The sequence below is a fragment of the Magnolia sinica genome, chromosome 12 (assembly GCF_029962835.1).
Source record: "Magnolia sinica isolate HGM2019 chromosome 12, MsV1, whole genome shotgun sequence".
In the NCBI taxonomy this organism is placed as follows: domain Eukaryota; kingdom Viridiplantae; phylum Streptophyta; class Magnoliopsida; order Magnoliales; family Magnoliaceae; genus Magnolia; species Magnolia sinica.
In genome coordinates this window covers 19635254-19654725 of record NC_080584.1, presented here as the reverse complement: position 1 = coordinate 19654725, position 19472 = coordinate 19635254, and the positions used below count along the sequence as shown (strand labels likewise).

Here is a 19472-nt window from a genome sequence, read left to right as displayed (position 1 = left end):
TTGTTAAGATCATCCGTTCAATGTTATTATTATTTTTTTAATGTGGTCGAGCAACAGTGGAAGATAATAGTAAGGAGCACCGGTGCACCAAATAGATAACCTCTTAATTTGAAATGTTTTTTTTTTTTTTTTCTAGCTGAATTATGGACTATGGAGTTATATAGATATTGCTTGTCCTTGATTTTCAGATATTCAAGTATATGTCAGATGGTGCAAAAGCTTGTAAACATTTTGAAGCAGATCGATCCAAGAGACCCTTATAGGATTGAAATGACTGATTCACTGTTAGAAAAGTTGAGTTCTTTTTTACTTGACGAAGCATCAATTAGCATATGAACACTAATATTTTCTTGACGATCATATTCTTTTATGTATGGCAGTTTTTTTTTTTCCTGCTAGTTTTATGTACAGAAGTCAATCGTGAGTTCCTGAAACAGTTATATGAGTCTCTCTGTGCTGAATTAACTTGCTTGAATTAGAGAAGATCCTAACCCCATGTGCTATGTGAATGCTCTAATATCACATTCAGTCCATGTGATGATCTATTATTCCACACATACAAAAATCAAAATATGACAAAAGCGTGCCACCAAGGGGTAGTTTGGATGCACATAATCATTCACTCAAAGAATTTGATAGATACTGAAGGCTTCCGCAGTTTTGATGCCATAAGTATGGTGGAAAATGCCTTCCATAAAAATTGAGTATATAGACTTCCATGGAAACAACTGGCATACTGTTATCGTCTGAAGGATTTCAGACAAGGTCCCTCTGATCTTTCCTGCTGCAACCATACTCCAGCAGATGCAATCCAATGATATGTGGCCTGGATTTCAGGAGAGCACATTCACATTGTTGGACTGCTGGATCTTTTGCATGTGGCTACTTTGGTACATGTGCTATGGCTATTTGAATTTTTCGATCATAAACATGACTTCTAGAAGCTTTCATCCAAACAAAAAACCTGAAAATCCATTGAACTCCAATCTGGGCATCCACAGGAAATGAGAAAAAGAAAAAAGAAAAAGGAAATACTAGAATCCTTTCAACCCCTTGTTGAGAAGCTAAAGATCCACCATGAAACCAAATTACCCCTAGGCCCTAGGACACAGTAGACAAATCCAAAAACTCATCACTGATTTATGTTATGCTCCTTGAATCCAGGCTTAAAATGCCTACACTTGTGCATTAAGAGAGTGGCCTCCAAGAAAGAGTTAGCCCAATATGCACTGAAAATATTCAAAACTTCTTGAGTGCATTCTAGCCTTAGAGCTTTATTTGAATCCAACAGACCCCAAAATTGCTAATTTGGCCCTGCCTTTTATCATTTCTAATTCCACCCTACAAACCGGCCTAGATATACAAGCTTCATTGGCCCACGTTGCTTGATGGGGTTCTGGAGCAGTATGAATTTAATGCTGGAAAGGTAAATTGTAGTTCCCCATTTGCATGCAAGAGATGCAGGGTAATCACTAATTTCTTTCTTCCTCTTTTCTTCTTTTTTTGTTACTCTGAATGATGCAGCTCTGGTTTCCCCTCCATTCAGTTCTTCATCGTCAACCTTTTGGTAACATTGTTCGTGATAATCTATCTACCATTTGAAGGCACGTGGCAACTCCATTATTTCTATTTTGGTTAACTTGCTTGTTTGACATAATATATGACACAAATTGAGATTGCAGCTTAGAGGAGTTTGTTCAAACAGCTAGTGTAGGAGAATTCAAGAAATGCCTCGAACTTCTTGTTGCTTTTCGTGGACAGCTCAATACCAGTATCCGCTTGAAAGCTCATTCAAGGTAAGGTTTAGATGTCCAGAGCATTCCTTCTACAAAATACCCATAACCGAAGCCTCGGATTCATCTTTACAATTTATACAAAGAAAACTCGTACAGTTGAGAAATGAATGCGTTGTTGACTACCCAAAAACAGGAGAGTTTTGTATGCTTTTTTCTTGATATTCATGGTTGTGCTGCATGAAGAAGGTTCAATTTGGGTTAATCTCTTATTATTTTTGTGCTTATCATCCTTGGTAATCAGATCAATGTACTTGATCTGACTTTCTTCAGATGTTGGTCTGTGGTTTGGGTTTCATACATCGTGGATCCTCACAAAACATGTTATCTTTTTAATTTTTTTTTCTATCCACAGGTGGCGGTCGATTTTACTGCTTCATGGTGCGGGCCATGCCGTTTCATTGTCCCCAGCTGAGCTCGCCAAAAAATTGCCTGATGTTATTTTTCTGAAGGTAGATGATGTCGACGAATTGAAGGTAAACTCCATCATCCCTTCTCTTCGCAATCAGATGAATATTGTTCTTATCCTCGTATTATTTTCTGGCGCAATGTGTTCTGTGCGATGAATAATTCAACAATGACTAATATTTCTATGGGTAAAGGAGGGTTGATACAGGTAGGCAGCCAGTCATTAAAACCTGTCAGAAAAATAATGAGAAGCCGACACTTATTAGCTGGGAGAAGGCTATGATCGGATGAGATCATTCGATAAGCCACTTGTCATTTTTCTGCCTTGCCCATTCTATTTTGGATTCCCTCTACCCAAAGGAAAACACACCTCACTGAAGTTGTCTTACCATACAATATCCTATTACGCCATTGAAAGATTTCATTGGACTTCTTGTGAGGACAGCTTCCAAAGGAATTCCCCAATGATAGATCAATGTTTTTTGAGTACTATGCAGGCGAAGGTGGGGAAGGCGGTTGTGTTGGAGATCTTGAAGGATCAAAATGCCAGTGATCCAGACTTTGGACAGATTTGGGCCACAATCGTCAAAATGGAATGCTTGTTAATTTCCTTGTGCAGGAAGCTTTCTTATTTTAGCTTGAAACTAATGGTGTTTTATGGAAATATAAATTTTATATGTTTGGAATTTCGATGATATATCCAATTTTGATTTCTTCCTTTTCTTGTGTAGACTATGAATTTGGCTATTTACTATATATTTAGTTTAGTTTCTTATGAGGGCCTATTGAGCATCCAAACACATTAATATTTAGTCTAGCTTCATATTCAGCCCAATCTTTTGAATCTCGTGACTGTGATTTTTATTAAACAATTGTGTGAATTATTTTTTGAGTGACTATCAGGTGTAAGATTCAAAAAAATAAAAACAAAATGTGATGATATATATATATAAATGTAGTTATTTTAGCGACGGACCAAATCCGTCACTAATTGCTAAAGAAGTTGAAACCATATTAGCGACGGACCTTAGCCGTCGCTGATATTTTAATGACAATTCGGGTGGTTTTTCAGAATTTTAGCAACGGTTTTTTTATTTTTTGTGACGGATCTTATCCATAGGAAAAAAAGGACCCAGGAAACAGCAACGGACTAAGCAACAGACAAAATTTGTCATTTATTTGGTTTTACGATGGATTTGGCCCGTCGCAAATCCCTAATTATGGTGCAACCATAAGTATCACAATTAAAAAAAAAAAAAATGAATAAATAATTAATAGGTTTTTCAGACCATACAACTTTATGAATTTTATAATTTAGTATAGTTGTAGGAGAATAATTCAACAAATAACAAAGCCGTGTTAATGGGTTTTTCTTAAAAATTCTGATTGAGCCTTGTTGAACAAAGTATGCTCTTGTATGATCTATGAGTGTCTATTATAGAGCACAAGGGACTCCATAATACCTTTAAATGCCATGCTCACTGTAAAATTATCAAATTTTTATGAGCCACACCCTCATCTATTATTAATTTTCAGATGTTTAATCTTTTTTTTTTTTCCCTTATATTTCAACCAATGCTTTAGATTTAATGAAATAAGAAAAAATATCACTATTCCTTTTAAACATGTAAACTTATATATCCTTAAAAAAACCATTAATAAAGGAAATAAAATATTTTGAATCTCTCAAGGAATATACATGAGCATCTCAAGTGTCTAAATGAATTGAATTTAAAATACAATTACTTCTACCATTGAATGGAGAAAACAAGCTTTATGGAGCTTATTAAATATGCAATGCTCACAAAAATATTAATTAATAGATTTTAAGCCTATAAGTAATTTCGATCAAGAAGTATATTTAATCCTTATTTTCTCATGTGGCCCAAGTGCAACTGCTTATGTCATCTTGTAACAAAGTCTGTCAGAGCATTGGCAACAATAGTTTTGTCAACCACAATATCTCCCGATCAGCTAATATAAACCTTCTATAAACTCTCTTCACAACTACCATTGCCTCTTCTTTATTATTCAATAAACCTCTTTTCTCATAAAACTTATAGCTATATTCGTTAAACTTTTTCAATGACAGAAGACCCTTGTATAAATCCGATACATGCCATACACTATAGTGTTTATATGCCCTCAAATCATCATTTGATGTGGCATATGGAGATGAAGGGACATACCAAAAGTTAGGCCATTCCAAGACTAATGTTAATGTAGTCAATGGAACATCAATTTAGAGGTTTTATGCAAGATTTTAAATTTTCTAAGTGATTTGGCATACATGAGATTTGGATTGGTTTGAATTTTAGGATTAGGCCAACCATAGGGAGGCACACCAGATGGTTAGTGTGGATCTCATTAACAAAATTAGTCATTTCTCCTACATGCCATACACTATAGTGTTTATATGCCCTCAAATCATCATTTGATGTGGCATATGGAGATGAAGGGACATACCAAAAGTTAGGCCATTCCAAGACTAATGTTAATGTAGTCAATGGAACATCAATTTAGAGGTTTTATGCAAGATTTTAAATTTTCTAAGTGATTTGGCATACATGAGATTTGGATTGGTTTGAATTTTAGGATTAGGCCAACCATAGGGAGGCACACCAGATGGTTAGTGTGGATCTCATTAACAAAATTAGTCATTTCTCCTACATCAACAACAAGCAACACCCCCACATGTCTATGCGAGTCATGACCTAGAGTTTTGCAGACAATGACAAAAGAAGACTTCATGATTGGCAGATTATGATGGTTGATTTACATGTACTCATAAAATTGTATGTGTTATTTTGATACGACAATATAAACCATTCAAAACATAGAATCAATCATATGTGGAGCATAATCTAACTGCTTACCTTTCACATAACTTACTAATGTGAGAATTTGATATTCAATGCTTTGCATTATCTACATAAGCTTATATGATCTATAAGTATCATCACTGCCATTGAATAATTAGGAATATGGCAAAGGTTTATCCATTGGTGAATATTTATTTATCAAAAAACTGGGTTGATCGTTTATTAGGTATGTTACACATGTTGGAAGAAATTGGCAATCAAACAAAAATGAAAACCAACCATCAATGAATGACTAGGTTTGATTTTTAAGATTAATTATTGCACCATGTCACCACCCTATGTGTTTTGGATACCATATGCATGTGATCTATTGGCACATTCGGGGTGTTTGAGTTTGGTGCTTGAAGACAGGGGCATGTGCAACTGAGAACTGATCACTAATAGGCAAGCTATTATAACCTATGGCATTGGAAATAAAAGTTGGGACCACATGATCGAAAATTTAGATTAATGATCATTTTTTTAAGATATAATTGATATGAACAACCTATTTTCATATGTAAGTGTCAAGTAAACCTCAGGTAGCAACTTTTCTTGAAGCAAGACAATGCCAACAATCTCATAAATAGAACATGTATAATTGAATCATCATCATTCATAACATTGGTAAATGTAATCCTCTTGAGTATCATTATCATGTGCATCACACATGCATTTCACTATTGTTCTTTACAAGTCTTTATGATAACTTTCAAAGTAAGACTATATATACAACAATTAGGAAAAGTATCAATAAATAAATAAATAAATAAATATTTTTGTGACATTTTGTAGGGCCCACATAGTAAAATGAGAACTAATCACCTACAATCAACTGCATGCTAACTCACCATGCAACGTTAATTTTCCTGCTGCATGCCACTTATGTAAGACATTTATTCTGTTAAAAAGGATAGCCCCTACCAAGAGGCCACCCGTTCGAAAATAAGGACGATCCACTCACGAGGTGGACCACACTTATATTTTAAGTCAAAGATGTTGGTTATACTTTGATTTAATGGCGTGTATAATCAATGAATAGACTTACCTAATTTTTGTACCAAGTGATCTTCATGATAACGATAACCATCTGCATGGTAGGTATGTTCTACACAAGTGGCATGTGGGCAAGAAAAATGGTGTTGCATGATAAGTCAGCATAGAACTGGCTACAGGTGATAAGTTATATTACAAAAAAAAAAAAAAAAATAAAAATAAAAGAAGCTAGAGGAGTGGTTTTAGCCATTGGTCCCCATCAATATATGAAACATCGAGAAAAGGAGAAGCTTGTGCATCAGTGAGTCTTTGAAGATAAGGCACCCTCATTGTTAGATTGGCCCCACCACCCATGCAATTATACTCTCCATAGAAGATAGTCCTGTTCAAAAAATAAAAATAAAAATCCATACACGTCATACTCCATACAGGTTGGTCTAAATAAGGGCCCAGTTAGGCCTCTAGTTGGGTTTTCGAACTCAATATCTACTTAGGCCAATCCAAGGCTTGAAACGGCTTGCAAATAAGGGTGGCAATGGGTGATGCTAGGGCCATGCTGGTGTTGGCCCTATCATGGCTTTGACTTTAATTAAGTTAACAAGACCTTTGCCCAAGGTAAGCTTGCTATTAAGAAAAGAGTGACATGAATAAAGATTTGAAATTATAGAAGAAAATTTTCATTGTATCCTTTCCATCCATGATAAATCCCATTATATTATAAATCATTTTGATTAGTAAATATGACGTCGAATCTAAAAGTGTTTTCAAGCTACACATGTACGTTGAACGGGACCATTTATAGATGTCTTCAAATCATTCATTTTAAATTTTTTTTTTTTTTAATGTAATAGTGGCTCACTTAAGGATTAGATTGCATCAACTAGCCGGGTAAGGAAATTATTCATTGGCCCTGGCCTTGCCCAGTCATGAGGTCTAGATTTCAACACCAGGCCTAGCCTTAGGCTAAATTTAGGGGCTCAAATCTTAGCCCTAAGAGGCCAAGCAGCTCGGTCCATTACCACGCTTACTTGACAATCTATTTGCCTGGCTTGACTCAACCAAATTTATTTAAAACTTCGGGCTAACTTTTTCTTACAGTGGAGAGTGTAATGGAAGAGATTAGCTATTATGTTAGGCCTACATATTCTTTGCCTAGGTCTAGCCCATGGATTGTCGACTTATTCAAGTTGACTTCGATTTTGTCGAGTCTGATCAGGCTCGATGCCACAAGTTAAATATTGAAAATTGGCTGGAATAGTCCTGACTCAATTGAGTTGTCCCCTAACTTGGGCGAGTCCTAAGAATGTGACTCTTTGAGTTGGCAAGTTTTCAATCCATGGTCCAGTGCATTGGATACATTGCATACATGTATATCAATTGGGGGCCATCAAAATAATGGGCTTCATCATGGATGTAGGTGATGTAGAGTACTCAAGGACAATTGCATGGATAGTTAGGATAAGAAGAAATTGGGCTAAAAAGTTCGTTAAAGGGTCTAGCACGCATTATAGCTTTCCACAACTATAACTTTGTAACTAATTATTCATTTTGTATATATAATATGCCACTAAAATATAACAATGAGCTCTACATGCTTACCGGATCTCCTTTGGAGTTAATTTTAAGTTTTGAGTTACATTTTTACTATTTTAATGGGTTACAATTTTTGCAATTTTTAGAATATTTTATGCTTTAAAGTCTTGGAATATCTTAAAGTCCTTTTTGAGTAATGGAAAAGAGTTAGAGTCGGTTTAAAAATTCTTTATTGCTTTTTTTAAAATCTACTATTTTTAGTAAAGTTAATACATTAGGAAAGTTATGAATTTAGGGTTTAGAGCTACTATAAGCCATATTAAGAGACTTTCTAAAAGGACTTTATTTAGACTTTTGTCAATAATCTTAATTTTATATCTTGTTTTTAGAGATTTATCTCTTCATGTGGAATTAGTGACTATTTTTATGAAGGCAATGAGTTCTTCTCTTCTATTCACACACCTACTATGTTATTTGGAGTCAGAGCGAGAATTTTCCTTGAATTGATGATTTCTAGAATAGATCGGTCAACAATAATAATATGAACAGTCCTCTAGGGAATCAAGAATTGATGAGCATGGAATTTATGACATTTTATCAAGAATTCGATGGTTCAATATAGTAGCTATTGTGAGGATTTCTTGGTTAAGTTAGGCTAAGGATCGCAAATATAATTGTGACAACAAATGACTCACGATTGTTGAACGAGCTCACAGTTGGTCAATTAATGCTCAAGTAACCACATTAAACCATATGCCACAAACTTATAGAGGTAAGGTTAACTCAAAGAGTTAAATTCTTTTCAACTAACTAGAAGATGATCAAGAGGTGTGGGCTTTTGCAAATAAAAAAGTGCATCTTGAGGATGAAGAACAAGAGTGGATGTATACATTTGAAGGATTTCCTCTTGAGGAATCCATCGTTGGATTGCTTTATAAATCCACGGTTGGATCGATTACTTCTAACGTGCGTCAACACGTGCAATTATACCAAGATGAATCCATTGCTGGATTGTTGTATGGATCCGCTGATGATTAATAGTAACACTAGGCTTATATAAAGTTCTAACTGAATTAAAACCTTAGTCGATGATGACCTGATAAAAAGAATCAATGGATCAACATTAAGGACAATTCAATGGCCAAGGAGGTGGATAATTCACTATCATTACGATGAAGATCAATACTATTATTGTAAAAGAGGTCCAATAATGAAGATCACGAATCAATTGTTGTAAAAGAGTTGGAGATTGACGCATTGAGTATAAACAATTGCAAAGGAACAACATGTGAGGTTTCATTTTCTAAAATTTCATCATAAGCATAAAATTCTAATCAGACACGTAGGCTGCCTTCACCATCGGTTGCTGTCCAAGACAAAGCAAAAATGTTACCAAGCTAGTTTATAGTAATTACTTAGTATCATTTCAAACTTGGGGATAAGTTTATTTTTCGAGTGGAGGGATCTAAAGTGGTACATATTTAATGACAATCACATGGATAATTAAGATTGAAATAAATCGAGATAAAAAGTTTAGTGAAGTGTTTAACACACATTATAGCTTTTGATGTCCATTACTTTGCAACCAGTTTATTTGTTTTGGACGTATAAGATATTATTGAAAAGTTATTGACAAGGTTTATATGCTAGCCAATGCTAAAGATAGTTGATATTTGAACAAATTTTGAAAATAAAGTCATTTTAGGATTTTTTTATTTTTTATTTTATATATTTTTTTGAGTTTTAAATTAATTTTCACTATATTTAGTACATTTTTAGGGTACTTTACGGTTTAAAGATCCGTGTAATAGGTTAAAGTCCTTTTTTTAGCCAAAAAAAAAGTTTAAGTCAATTTAAAAGCTATTTATTATTTTTAGTAAATTTATTATTTCATAAAAGTAATAAATTTAAAATTTTGGACTTACACAATTCATATTATGGGACTTTATTACTAAACCTTATTCAAACTTTTATCTATAATATTAATTTAATTTAATTTCTCATTCTTAAAATATTTTCTCTCCATGTGGATTTATCAGTTATTTTTTTGAGAAAAAGATGATGATATCGTTATTCATAATATTAATTTAATTTCTCATTCTTGAAATATTCTTTCTCCATGTGGATTTATTGGCCATTTTTTGATCGATAATATCGTCTCTTCTATTGGTACACCTGTGGCTTAGTAAGTTATTAAAAATTTACACCGATCTAATGATCTATAGCAGCTGATTTTACAGGGTGAATTTGAGCCATCTATTTCTAGCCACAGATTGAACGGCCATGACCTTTTAGTCACTTTAATGATTCTGTGATTTGGACGGCTTGGGTTGTTCTAATTGTATGCCAAGTGGACAGTGGAAGAGTGCCTGCCAATTACATTTTGAAAATGGTAAACTATCACCGACTCATCCACAGTACACATGACGTCATTGTACAACACTCATAGGCTGCTCAAATCGTGGGCTGTATTTTGTGTGGACCGTAGCCAAAATCGGATCCAATCAAAAGTCTAAACCATTTGATTTATTAGTCTAATTTACTTTTTTATGTCATTCGTCCTTTCGATAACCCACAATTAGATGGTTAGGATTACTGGGTGGTTGTGATCTTCTAGCAATGATCCATCCACGATATGCCCCACAATTCAGATGGTCTAGATCGACAACATGTACGTCGCATGTATCAACATAAAAGCCATTAAAGAAACTGATGATTTTGTATACATACTGGTCTCTTGTGGCATCATTCAAGTCATTCCATCCCTCTGGGGATATGATTTCAGACATGTACGTGTATGCAAACACCACACGTGAGAAGGGTCTCCATGCTCGACCCAACCATATCCTTCCGGTCCCACCAATGGTGCAATTCACGAACGCGAATCCTGTGTTCTCGTCCTTTGATTGTCTGCCGTGTGCAGTGACGGCTCCATTTATTGTCTTCAATCCAGCAGGCACTGGGTTGGCCATAGAAATTAGCTGACAGTTCTGAAATCAGAGATTTAAATGGTTATAAATGGGCGGCTGTGATTGCTAAATGACACACTCATGATACATACTATAAGCCCAGGTGTGGCGGAAAACATGTAGTTGTGGTGTATTAAAACCGTGCATCGGTTGGCCACGTAGTTTGGATGACTTGGCTTGAAAATGAGGCGGGTCCACTCATCAGGTGTGTTGTAGAACGTATTACGTTCCTACTATGGTTGAGCCAAAAGAAGGTGGATCGTAAATTGACCGTAACTTTTGATCCGAGTATCATTATGGGGCGCACTATCAATCTTTACTGAAAGTGACCATCCGAGGTGAATCAACCCTCATGAGGGTTGCAACTGTCCGTTTCGTAAGAAAACGCGCACTTTCAACTTAAAACTAATTTTTTAAGAAAAATTTACTATTTTTAGTAATTTCAAATTTTTAAATATTTTTCTATTTTTAGAGTTTTAGATTTTCTTCATTTTTAGAAATAACTTGTGATTATGGTAGGACTTTTCTAGCAAAAGTTTATTTAGAATTTTTATTTTAGAAATTAGGCTTTAGAAGAGTTCTATTAGAATAAGGATTTTTATTAGAGTTAGAATTTTGCTATTTTTGATAATTACGAATTTTGGTTTATTTTTTTATTTATTAATGGTGTAAGGAGACACACTAGACAATCATCAATCAAATTATGAATTTTCTAGAATTTATTTCTATTTTTCTTGTTCTTTTTCTCGTGAATTCAAGAAGTCTTTGTGAGGAGTCCAGAGAAGCGCTGTGGATTTAGAGTAGTTATCCTTGAGGAAGATGATGATTGACTTTATAACGTTCATACTTGTGTTAATTGGTATCAGAGCGAGGATTCCCCTCGAGCCGATGGTAAATAACAAGGTATGGATCAAAATCCTGTGGACGGCGATCCAGGGATTCATTATCTTTCGGAAAGAATGAAAGTTTTCCACAGAGAGAGTCAGTTGACCATATAAGGGCTACATGCAACACTAGATCGTCTTACAGATGCGCTAATTTCTCCCCGAACCTTAGGCGATGTTCAACCGCCCGTGGTTGCTGTACGGTACAACCCTGATTTCCATAGAGCACTACTAGTAGTGAATTATAGGGCTACACCAGATGATGCGAGTTCTAGCGATGAGAACCTCGATAATGACTTTGCCTGACGACCAGTTCATGGAGGCGATCATCTATATCATGTTAAAAGAGACTATCGAGGTAAAGTCGAACTTCCTAGTTTTAATGGATTATTATGTATAAAAGATTTCCTCGACTGGTTTGCCGAAGTAGAATAATATTTCAATTACGTGGATGTGCCAGAGCATAAAAAGGTGAAGTTGGTAGCTTTCAAAATAAAATTCAGTGCTTCTGCATGATGGGAGAAATTACAACTCTCACGTGCTCGACAGAATAAGGCGCCCATCTCATCATGGCCACGGATGAGACGACTTCTTCGATCATGGTACCTCCCTAGTGATTACGAGCAAGTATTGTTCCAATAATACTAAAATTATTGACAAGGGAATTGAACAATCACCGATTACATTGAAGAATTTCAGCGGTTGACAACACGGAATGACCTGTCAGAAACTAAATCGCATGCCACCACTTTGATAATGAGGAAGCCATTATACATGTTAAAGGTAGAGATAAATTTACAACAATACAACATCTTTCGAACAAGGTGAACAGTAAATCAAAAAGTCTATAATGTGATCATTGATGTCAGGAGCAGTGAGAATCTTGTGTCGAAGACAATGGTGGAAAATTTACAACTGAAAACAGAAAGGCACACATCTCCATACACGATTGGATGGATCAAGGATGTCAACAAAACAAAGGTAACCGAACGATGTCATATATCATTTTCCATTGGTAAATATTATAAGGATGAAGTAATGTGTGACGTGGTCGACATGGAGGCTTGTTACATGTTACTTGGTCGACCCTAGCAAAATACTATTGATGCTACACATAGAGATCGGGATAACGTGTTTATATTTATTAAAGATTGTAAAAAGATTATCCTCGCCCCTAGAGCTGGGCATCGAGTTGAGTCGAACCGAGTTAGGGCTAACTCGACTTGATCCGGTTTTGAAATAGGCCTGACCCGAACTTGATCTGACTCAATACCGAGTCGAACATGCCTAACTCGATCCGAGTTTAGTCTAGCTAGGATTTATCCGAATTGAGTCCGGTATAGTCAGAAGTACCGAGTTGGGTCGAGTTGCCACTAAGTTGGATTGAGAGAGGAGGTGGAGGAGGAGGATGAGGGTGATGGTGGTGGTGGTTGCCAAGCTTAGAAGAGGAAGAGGAGGAGGATGAGGGAGGGAGAGAGAGGTTAGGGTCGGGTCAGGGTAGGGCTAGAGAGTCGAGTCGAGTCGAGTCTAACCAAATTGAGTTTTTAGTCGAGTCGAGTCTAGTTACTGGGTAACTCGAACTCGACTCGGTTTAAGTTCGGATTGGGTGAAGCTTACTCGGTTCGGACCAACTCACCCATTCAGTTCGGGTTGAGTTGGATCGGAACAAGTCAGACGAGTTGAGTTAGCCGGATTGAGTCGTCCCGTGCCCACTACCTAAGACTTCTAAAGTGGAGGGACATTATCTCACAACTGAACATGCTTTTGTTAAACGAGTCGAGGAAACATGAGATTATATGCATTATTTTAAAAGAAAGAATATATGGAGCCTGTGAACATCCCGGGGGATTTGAAACCAGTGTTACAGGAGTTCAAGGCGATTGTGCTTGATGAACTCCCTAATAAATTGCCTCCCATACGGGGTATACAAAACCACATTGATCTTGTCACATGGATAAGTCTGTCTAATTGCCTACATTATCAGAAATGATGTGAGATCTTAAAAGCATTAGTAAAGGAATTGATCGATACTAGTCAAGTTAAGGAAAGCATGAGTACATGTATTGTGTCAGTTCAAAAGCCTAATGCCAAGTACAAGAAAATGACTAATAAACATCGGTATCAAAAATTATCTCAGAATTATAAGCCAAGTTCCTTGAATAATTTGAGGACGAGTTTTTTTCAAATGTAGGGATTTGATGTAGAACGTGTTACAGATACGTTCCTAGCATAGTTGGGCCAAAAGAAGGTGGATTGTAAATTGATTGTAACTTTTGATCCGGGTATCGTTACGGGGCGCGTAACCTATCAATCTTTACTCAAATGGGTCATCTGAGGTGAATTGACCCACTTTACTGGGTCGCATCTGTTCGTTTCGTCAGAAAATGTGCACTTTCACAAAAATAATTTTTTAGGAAAAAATTACTATTTTTAGTAATTTTGAATTTTTTAATATTTTTCTATTTTTGGAGTTTTAGATTTTCTTTATTTTTAGAAATAACTTATAATTATGCTAGGACTCTTCTAATAAAAGTTTATTTGGAATTTTTATTTTTTAAAATTAAGCTTTAGAAGAGTTTTATTTAAATTAAGATTTTTATTAGAGTTAGAATTTTGTTGGTTTTGATAATTACAAAATTTAGTTGATTTTTTTCTTTATCAATGGTGCAAGAAGTCATACTGGGCAATCATCAATCAAATTACAAATTTTTTAAAATTTATTTCTATTTTTCTTGTTCTTTTTCTCATGGATTCGAGAAGCTCCGTTGATTCGAAATAGTCATCCTTGAGGAAGACAGTGATTGGCGTCATTACGTTCATCCCTGCGTCAGTATACCATTGTTTATTATCAAGTGCCTTACATGAGTAAGCACATGCTTTCATGGCATCCATACGTGTTACATGTGTAAATGAGCACTTGTGCCGTATATCCTACATATACCACGTCTTTGTTAAGCTTCTCGCATGTTTGATGTCTAATAAACATCAAACATAAATACTGGTTAAGACAATTGACAGGGATTGGTCAGTGACCCTGCCTAGCTAATGGCCAGTAGTCGGTGACATGTGAGCCCCACTGTGTTATATTTGTTTCATGCACGTCCTCCGTTCATTTTCCAACCATTCCATGGTCTGAGCTAAAAGAAGATAGATCCAAATCTCAAGGAGCATACCAAGCAGATATTTGTTTCATCCAAGTCTATATGACTTAATCAACATGTTGGATGTCAAATAAACATTACAGTGGGCCTAGGAGGTTTTTAACGGTGGACATCCAATCATCACTGTTTTCCTGTGGTGTGCTCCACCTGAGATTTAGATCCCAGTCATTTTTGGGATCAAGCACTAAAATGATCTAGAAAAATGGATAGACGGCCTAGATAAAAAAATTACATCATGGTGGGGCCCACAGACCACCGACCACTAGTCACCTGGTTAGTGGCATCGTGGCTAGCCAAACGGCGTCCCAAGACATCAGAACCTGAACAGCTTATCTAAGACAACATAATCCAAATAGTCTATCCAAAATATTGCTTTTCTTGCATCCAAATGTCCCTTCATCTGGCACCATGATCAAAAGGATGGGAACCGCATGATGCACGTGTAGGATTCCCCTTGCTCTTTGGCACAAAGAGTTTTTAATAGCCATTCACCACCTTTTCTAGTAGTGTGGTCCACCGTAGATGTAGATCTTCTTAAGTTTTTAGATAACTTACTAAAATGAGTAGAATAAAAGGATGGGCGGTGTGGATATACAACACATTCATCAAGATGGCCCCACACGTGTTATCCGGTTAACATCTAATCCGCTCACGTTTTGAGTTGAGTCACTGAATTTTAAAAATGCGATTGAGATGGGGAACTTGATTTTTGGTGACCAGACCAACCTGAATTTGGTGCCAGGTGATCCTCATGGTGGGGTCCACGGTTTGCATGCAGCTAAATACTTTAGGCCAGGTGAAGTTAACTTGCCTGGGCTTAAGCCCATGCCCGCCAATTCATTAGTGCTGGGCCTGAGTCCAACCACGGCCAAGTCAGCCCAAACCCAAAGCTTGCTGGACTCGAGCTACATCAGGTCAGCTCAGTCCAACCCAAGAATCCCATCTAGGCTCAGCCCAAACCCAGTTCAAGCCTTTTGGGACTCGAGACAAGCTGGCTCAGGCCAGCCCATACAAGGCCAGATCCAACCCAAGAATAGAAATAGGTGTACATGTACCTCATATAGGGACCTTGCATCGCCAAAGATGAAATCAATGGACCCTTGGATGAAACATTCCTTGAAGTAATGCCTTCCTTTATCATCATGAAGGGTGTCTTGGGCCCCAAAGAAGCCACAGCCCCAAAATGCAGCTTGATCTCCACCTACCCTGATGGCCACAGCTTGTGCTCCTACATCACCAGGCTTTGGTGTTGGGGCTACATTCTGGTATTTTGCACTGAAAGATTAGTAGTAGATAAACATGTTTTAATAAATACTACATATAAAAGCACAACCATAAATACACTCTCACAATGGCTTAAAACCTCGATCATTTGACTCATAACTCCTCCGAGTCGACTCGACTTTGTCGGATTTTGAGTCCATATAGATGAAAAAAATCGACTCATCTTAGTCGACTCAAATCTGTTTGATTTCAAGTCAACATGGTTTAAAAGCTATGGTTGCATATGATCATTCATCTAAACCGACCAAATTAGGACTTACATGAATATGACTCATTGGAATTTTCAGTAGTTTGAAGCTTTTTTAGGAAATTACATTTCAAAAGTGAAGTGTTTTGGTATTTTTCACTTAAAAGGAACCTAGTTTCAGAATTAGAAAACACATAAACATGGCACTTGTATCTTACCATGAAGCTTATGTTCTTGGCGGCGAAATTGTTACCAAAAATGGCGACGGATGAACTGTAGAATGTACCATGGGAAGAGTTGGCCGTGTCATTCCAAACGATCGCTGTCGATGCCATTCCTTGCCCTTGAAATGTAATATTGGGTTTAGTCCTCGGGACCATCACCTTCTCACTATATGACTCAAAGGGAGTTAATCACTAACAATCATGTGTTAACACTTAAAAATAACCCAAGTAAAATGCGACCATCGTGTTTGGATGCACAAATTAAATTGAATTGAGAATAATACAAAACAAGTATTTATATTTCAATTTAAAAGTAAAAAAAATTGCAATTTCGCACATGGTGTTTCATCATTGTTGAGTGTGTAGATAATGCGCATATTATATATTAGGTTATTGTAGATCGAGTGACACGATTACATAACGATTAGATCGAAGAGTTGAAATATTAAAATCGACAACCCACTCAAATCAACTGCACAACGGGAAGATGAGCCAATTCACTTATCTTATTCGACAACAATGATGGTAGCTAATAAACATGTTTTAGATCATGCATGTGAGTGGGCTCATCTCTTTCTCCTCCTCTTCCTCCTCTATCGTGTATGCACGCACAACAAGCTCTCTATTCTCTCCTCTCCTCCTCTTTCTACTCTCTACTTCTCTCCTCTCTCCCTCTTTCTTTCTTCTCTCTATTTGTCTTCTCTCTCCCTTTCTCTCTCCTCTCTAAACAAGAGAGGGAGAGGGAGATGCTGTGGGAGGTAGAGGGCTGGCTCTACTTTTCCACGTCTGGGTGGGCCCCACTAGGGGTTGTCCCCCAACATGCGTCCAGCACACCATGTTTAACAATTATGAATAGTAGGGAAGGAAAATGCAATTCCTTTCCATTTTATTAAACTAATTATTGCAATTCAATCGATAGTGTATCCAAACGCGTTCTCAACTTACTAGTAAATGCCACTATTGATCCATATGATGGTCCTCTTCTGGCTGGCAACTCCGATTGCATCAATGGCCGCTTGCACCATTGTGAAATTACAACAACCATTCTGATCGACGCAAAGGTTCGTCGTAGTGTTAGAGTCAGGAGGTGGGAAGTTTGGAGGGAAGTTGTCGCAAATCGAATCCGACCGTCGTTTACGGCCATGATGATGGTGGGGGTGATTGTGGCCATAAATGTTGCAAGCGGTCAGCATTGAAATGATAGATGGTGAGAAACTGGTGAAAGGTAGCTTGATGAGATGTTTTAGGAATGGGAGTTGTGTGGATAGGAGGACTGCCACGATGGCTGATAGGAGAACGAGAGAAAGTCCTTTAGAATTCATGTTGGAGTAGGAAAGCAGAGTAAGGGTGCAATGTATGAGGGAATGGGTGGAAAGGATTTTCTCTTGTAGAGGGGAGAGATTGAAATGCACTTGAAGCACAAGGCTAACTAGCATGTCTTGCAAATCACCCTTTGTACAAAGCTATAGGAGCTTTTTGTGAACCTACCAATCTTATCATGGGCTTTGCTTGAAAGAGGAGAGGCCCACCTATCACGGAAAAGTTCCTCATCATTAGATGTAAGGTGATTTGGAATGTAGGTTAAAAATGATACTGATGGGACAATCTTAACCGTTTATACTTGATTGTTGAATTTGAATTGCTGATCTGACCTTTTAACCATCCATTCGAGAGCCACCCATTGGGTGGTCAGGATTATTCGATCCAGTGATTTTCGGGCTATTCTACATCATTGATGGGTCCCTCATGATGATTTCATGGGTAGTTCATCTAACATAAAATTAAGTGCATGAAAGGCAATCTGGATGGTCCAAATTGTAGGGACATTTGGATGGAGTTTAGATTACAAATTGCACTTATCTGAAAACCTCATCCATTTAGATCCGATCGTTGAATCTGGACCGTTGGTCAGTTTTTTTAAACCATCCATTCAGGAACCACCATTTGGATTGGTAGGATCATTTGATCATAGCAATTTTGAGCTATAAGTATACCATCGATGAGTCACCATCTTTCATTTTTTAATTTTTTGCATTTTATCCTATATTTACTATAACTAGGCCGGGGCCATAGAAGCATGTCCAGATTAACCAATGGGCTGATGACCCAAGTCCTGGATCGGTCTGGGATGGGCCAACTTGCTGAATATTCACCTTAGGCTTTCAGATAAAATCAAGCCCATGTACATTCCCAATTAGTTAGTGAGCCGAAAACTCGGACCAGATAACCTTTGGTCCTTTAGGGCCGGTCCATATCCGGTCTAGATTGGTCTATTCCCAATTACTTGCAACCCTGGTCTTTGCAAGTCATGTCATCTTCGCTTATAAGCAGGCAAAACCGTAGAAGTAGGTTTGAGGATTGTTAGAATAGTTCCAGAGATATCTCTGTATGATACATCAGGACTATAGCTGTTGGATCTGAGATCATTTCGGTCATCTGAACTGTTCATCTGATGAGAAATACAAATGAAGCTGGCTTCGAAAATCTTCAAAACTGGAGGATTGTAAATGTTCCATCAGTGGCCCACAAAACAGCAGTTAATGAGTTCATAATCAAAGGAAAAGAGTTCGATGATCAAAGTCTTAAAATAATTCAATTCGAGAATTTAATTATTGGGTGCCTTCATTGATGGTGTGTCCGATCATGTAAACGGTTTGGATCATCCAATAGGGTCACAGATTCGATGGCTACAGTACGCCATGTATCCTACAACAATATGTCAGTATGTATTCTGGCAAACCATTGTTGTCATTGGCAAAAATCTCATGACAAGGTTTGCTAATTCCACACGAGTGTGTAGCCCTGCCCATTCATACCAGGCACACATGCCAATATAGAGCACGTGCATGAGATTTGTCCTTTGCATATGGTTCGAAAACTAGGGCCTCATCTGGTGAGGTCCTTCTGAAACCATGCCCAGGCTAACCGGCTTTAGGTCTTGTTGGCTCAGGTCCTTCTGGACAGGTTTTGTTGGAATTTTCAAAATAAGAAATAAAAAATTAATGATTTTTGGTGATTCCTAGGACCCATATGGATACCATCAAAAAAGTTACTTTTTCTACATACTGCACTAGATAAGTAACTTATTTGAGATTAGCAGGTTTGGTTTACGACTAATTTATGTAGCTTTTTTATTTAGGGAGTCTTTGGATCGTAAGTTACTTATGCCTTA

General features: G+C 37.1%; 1 protein-coding gene and 1 long non-coding RNA gene across 2 annotated transcripts; one reads left to right on the top strand and one right to left on the bottom strand.

Annotated features, from left to right (window-relative positions):
* Positions 1-396: 396 nt before the first annotated feature.
* Positions 397-2911, top strand: LOC131220393 (uncharacterized). Its single transcript, XR_009158550.1, has 3 exons — positions 397-1796; positions 2149-2269; positions 2699-2911. It is a non-coding gene; the product is annotated as an uncharacterized LOC131220393 (long non-coding RNA).
* A 2828-nt stretch (positions 2912-5739) lies between these two features.
* Positions 5740-17677, bottom strand: LOC131221061 (probable pectinesterase 8). Its single transcript, XM_058216149.1, has 5 exons — positions 17246-17677; positions 16295-16466; positions 15661-15867; positions 10322-10581; positions 5740-6440 (listed from the first exon to the last, which is right to left on the bottom strand). The coding sequence occupies exons 1-5, from the start codon at positions 17620-17622 to the stop codon at positions 6287-6289; spliced, it is 1170 nt and encodes a 389-aa protein (XP_058072132.1). The 5' UTR covers positions 17623-17677; the 3' UTR covers positions 5740-6286.
* Positions 17678-19472: the final 1795 nt, after the last annotated feature.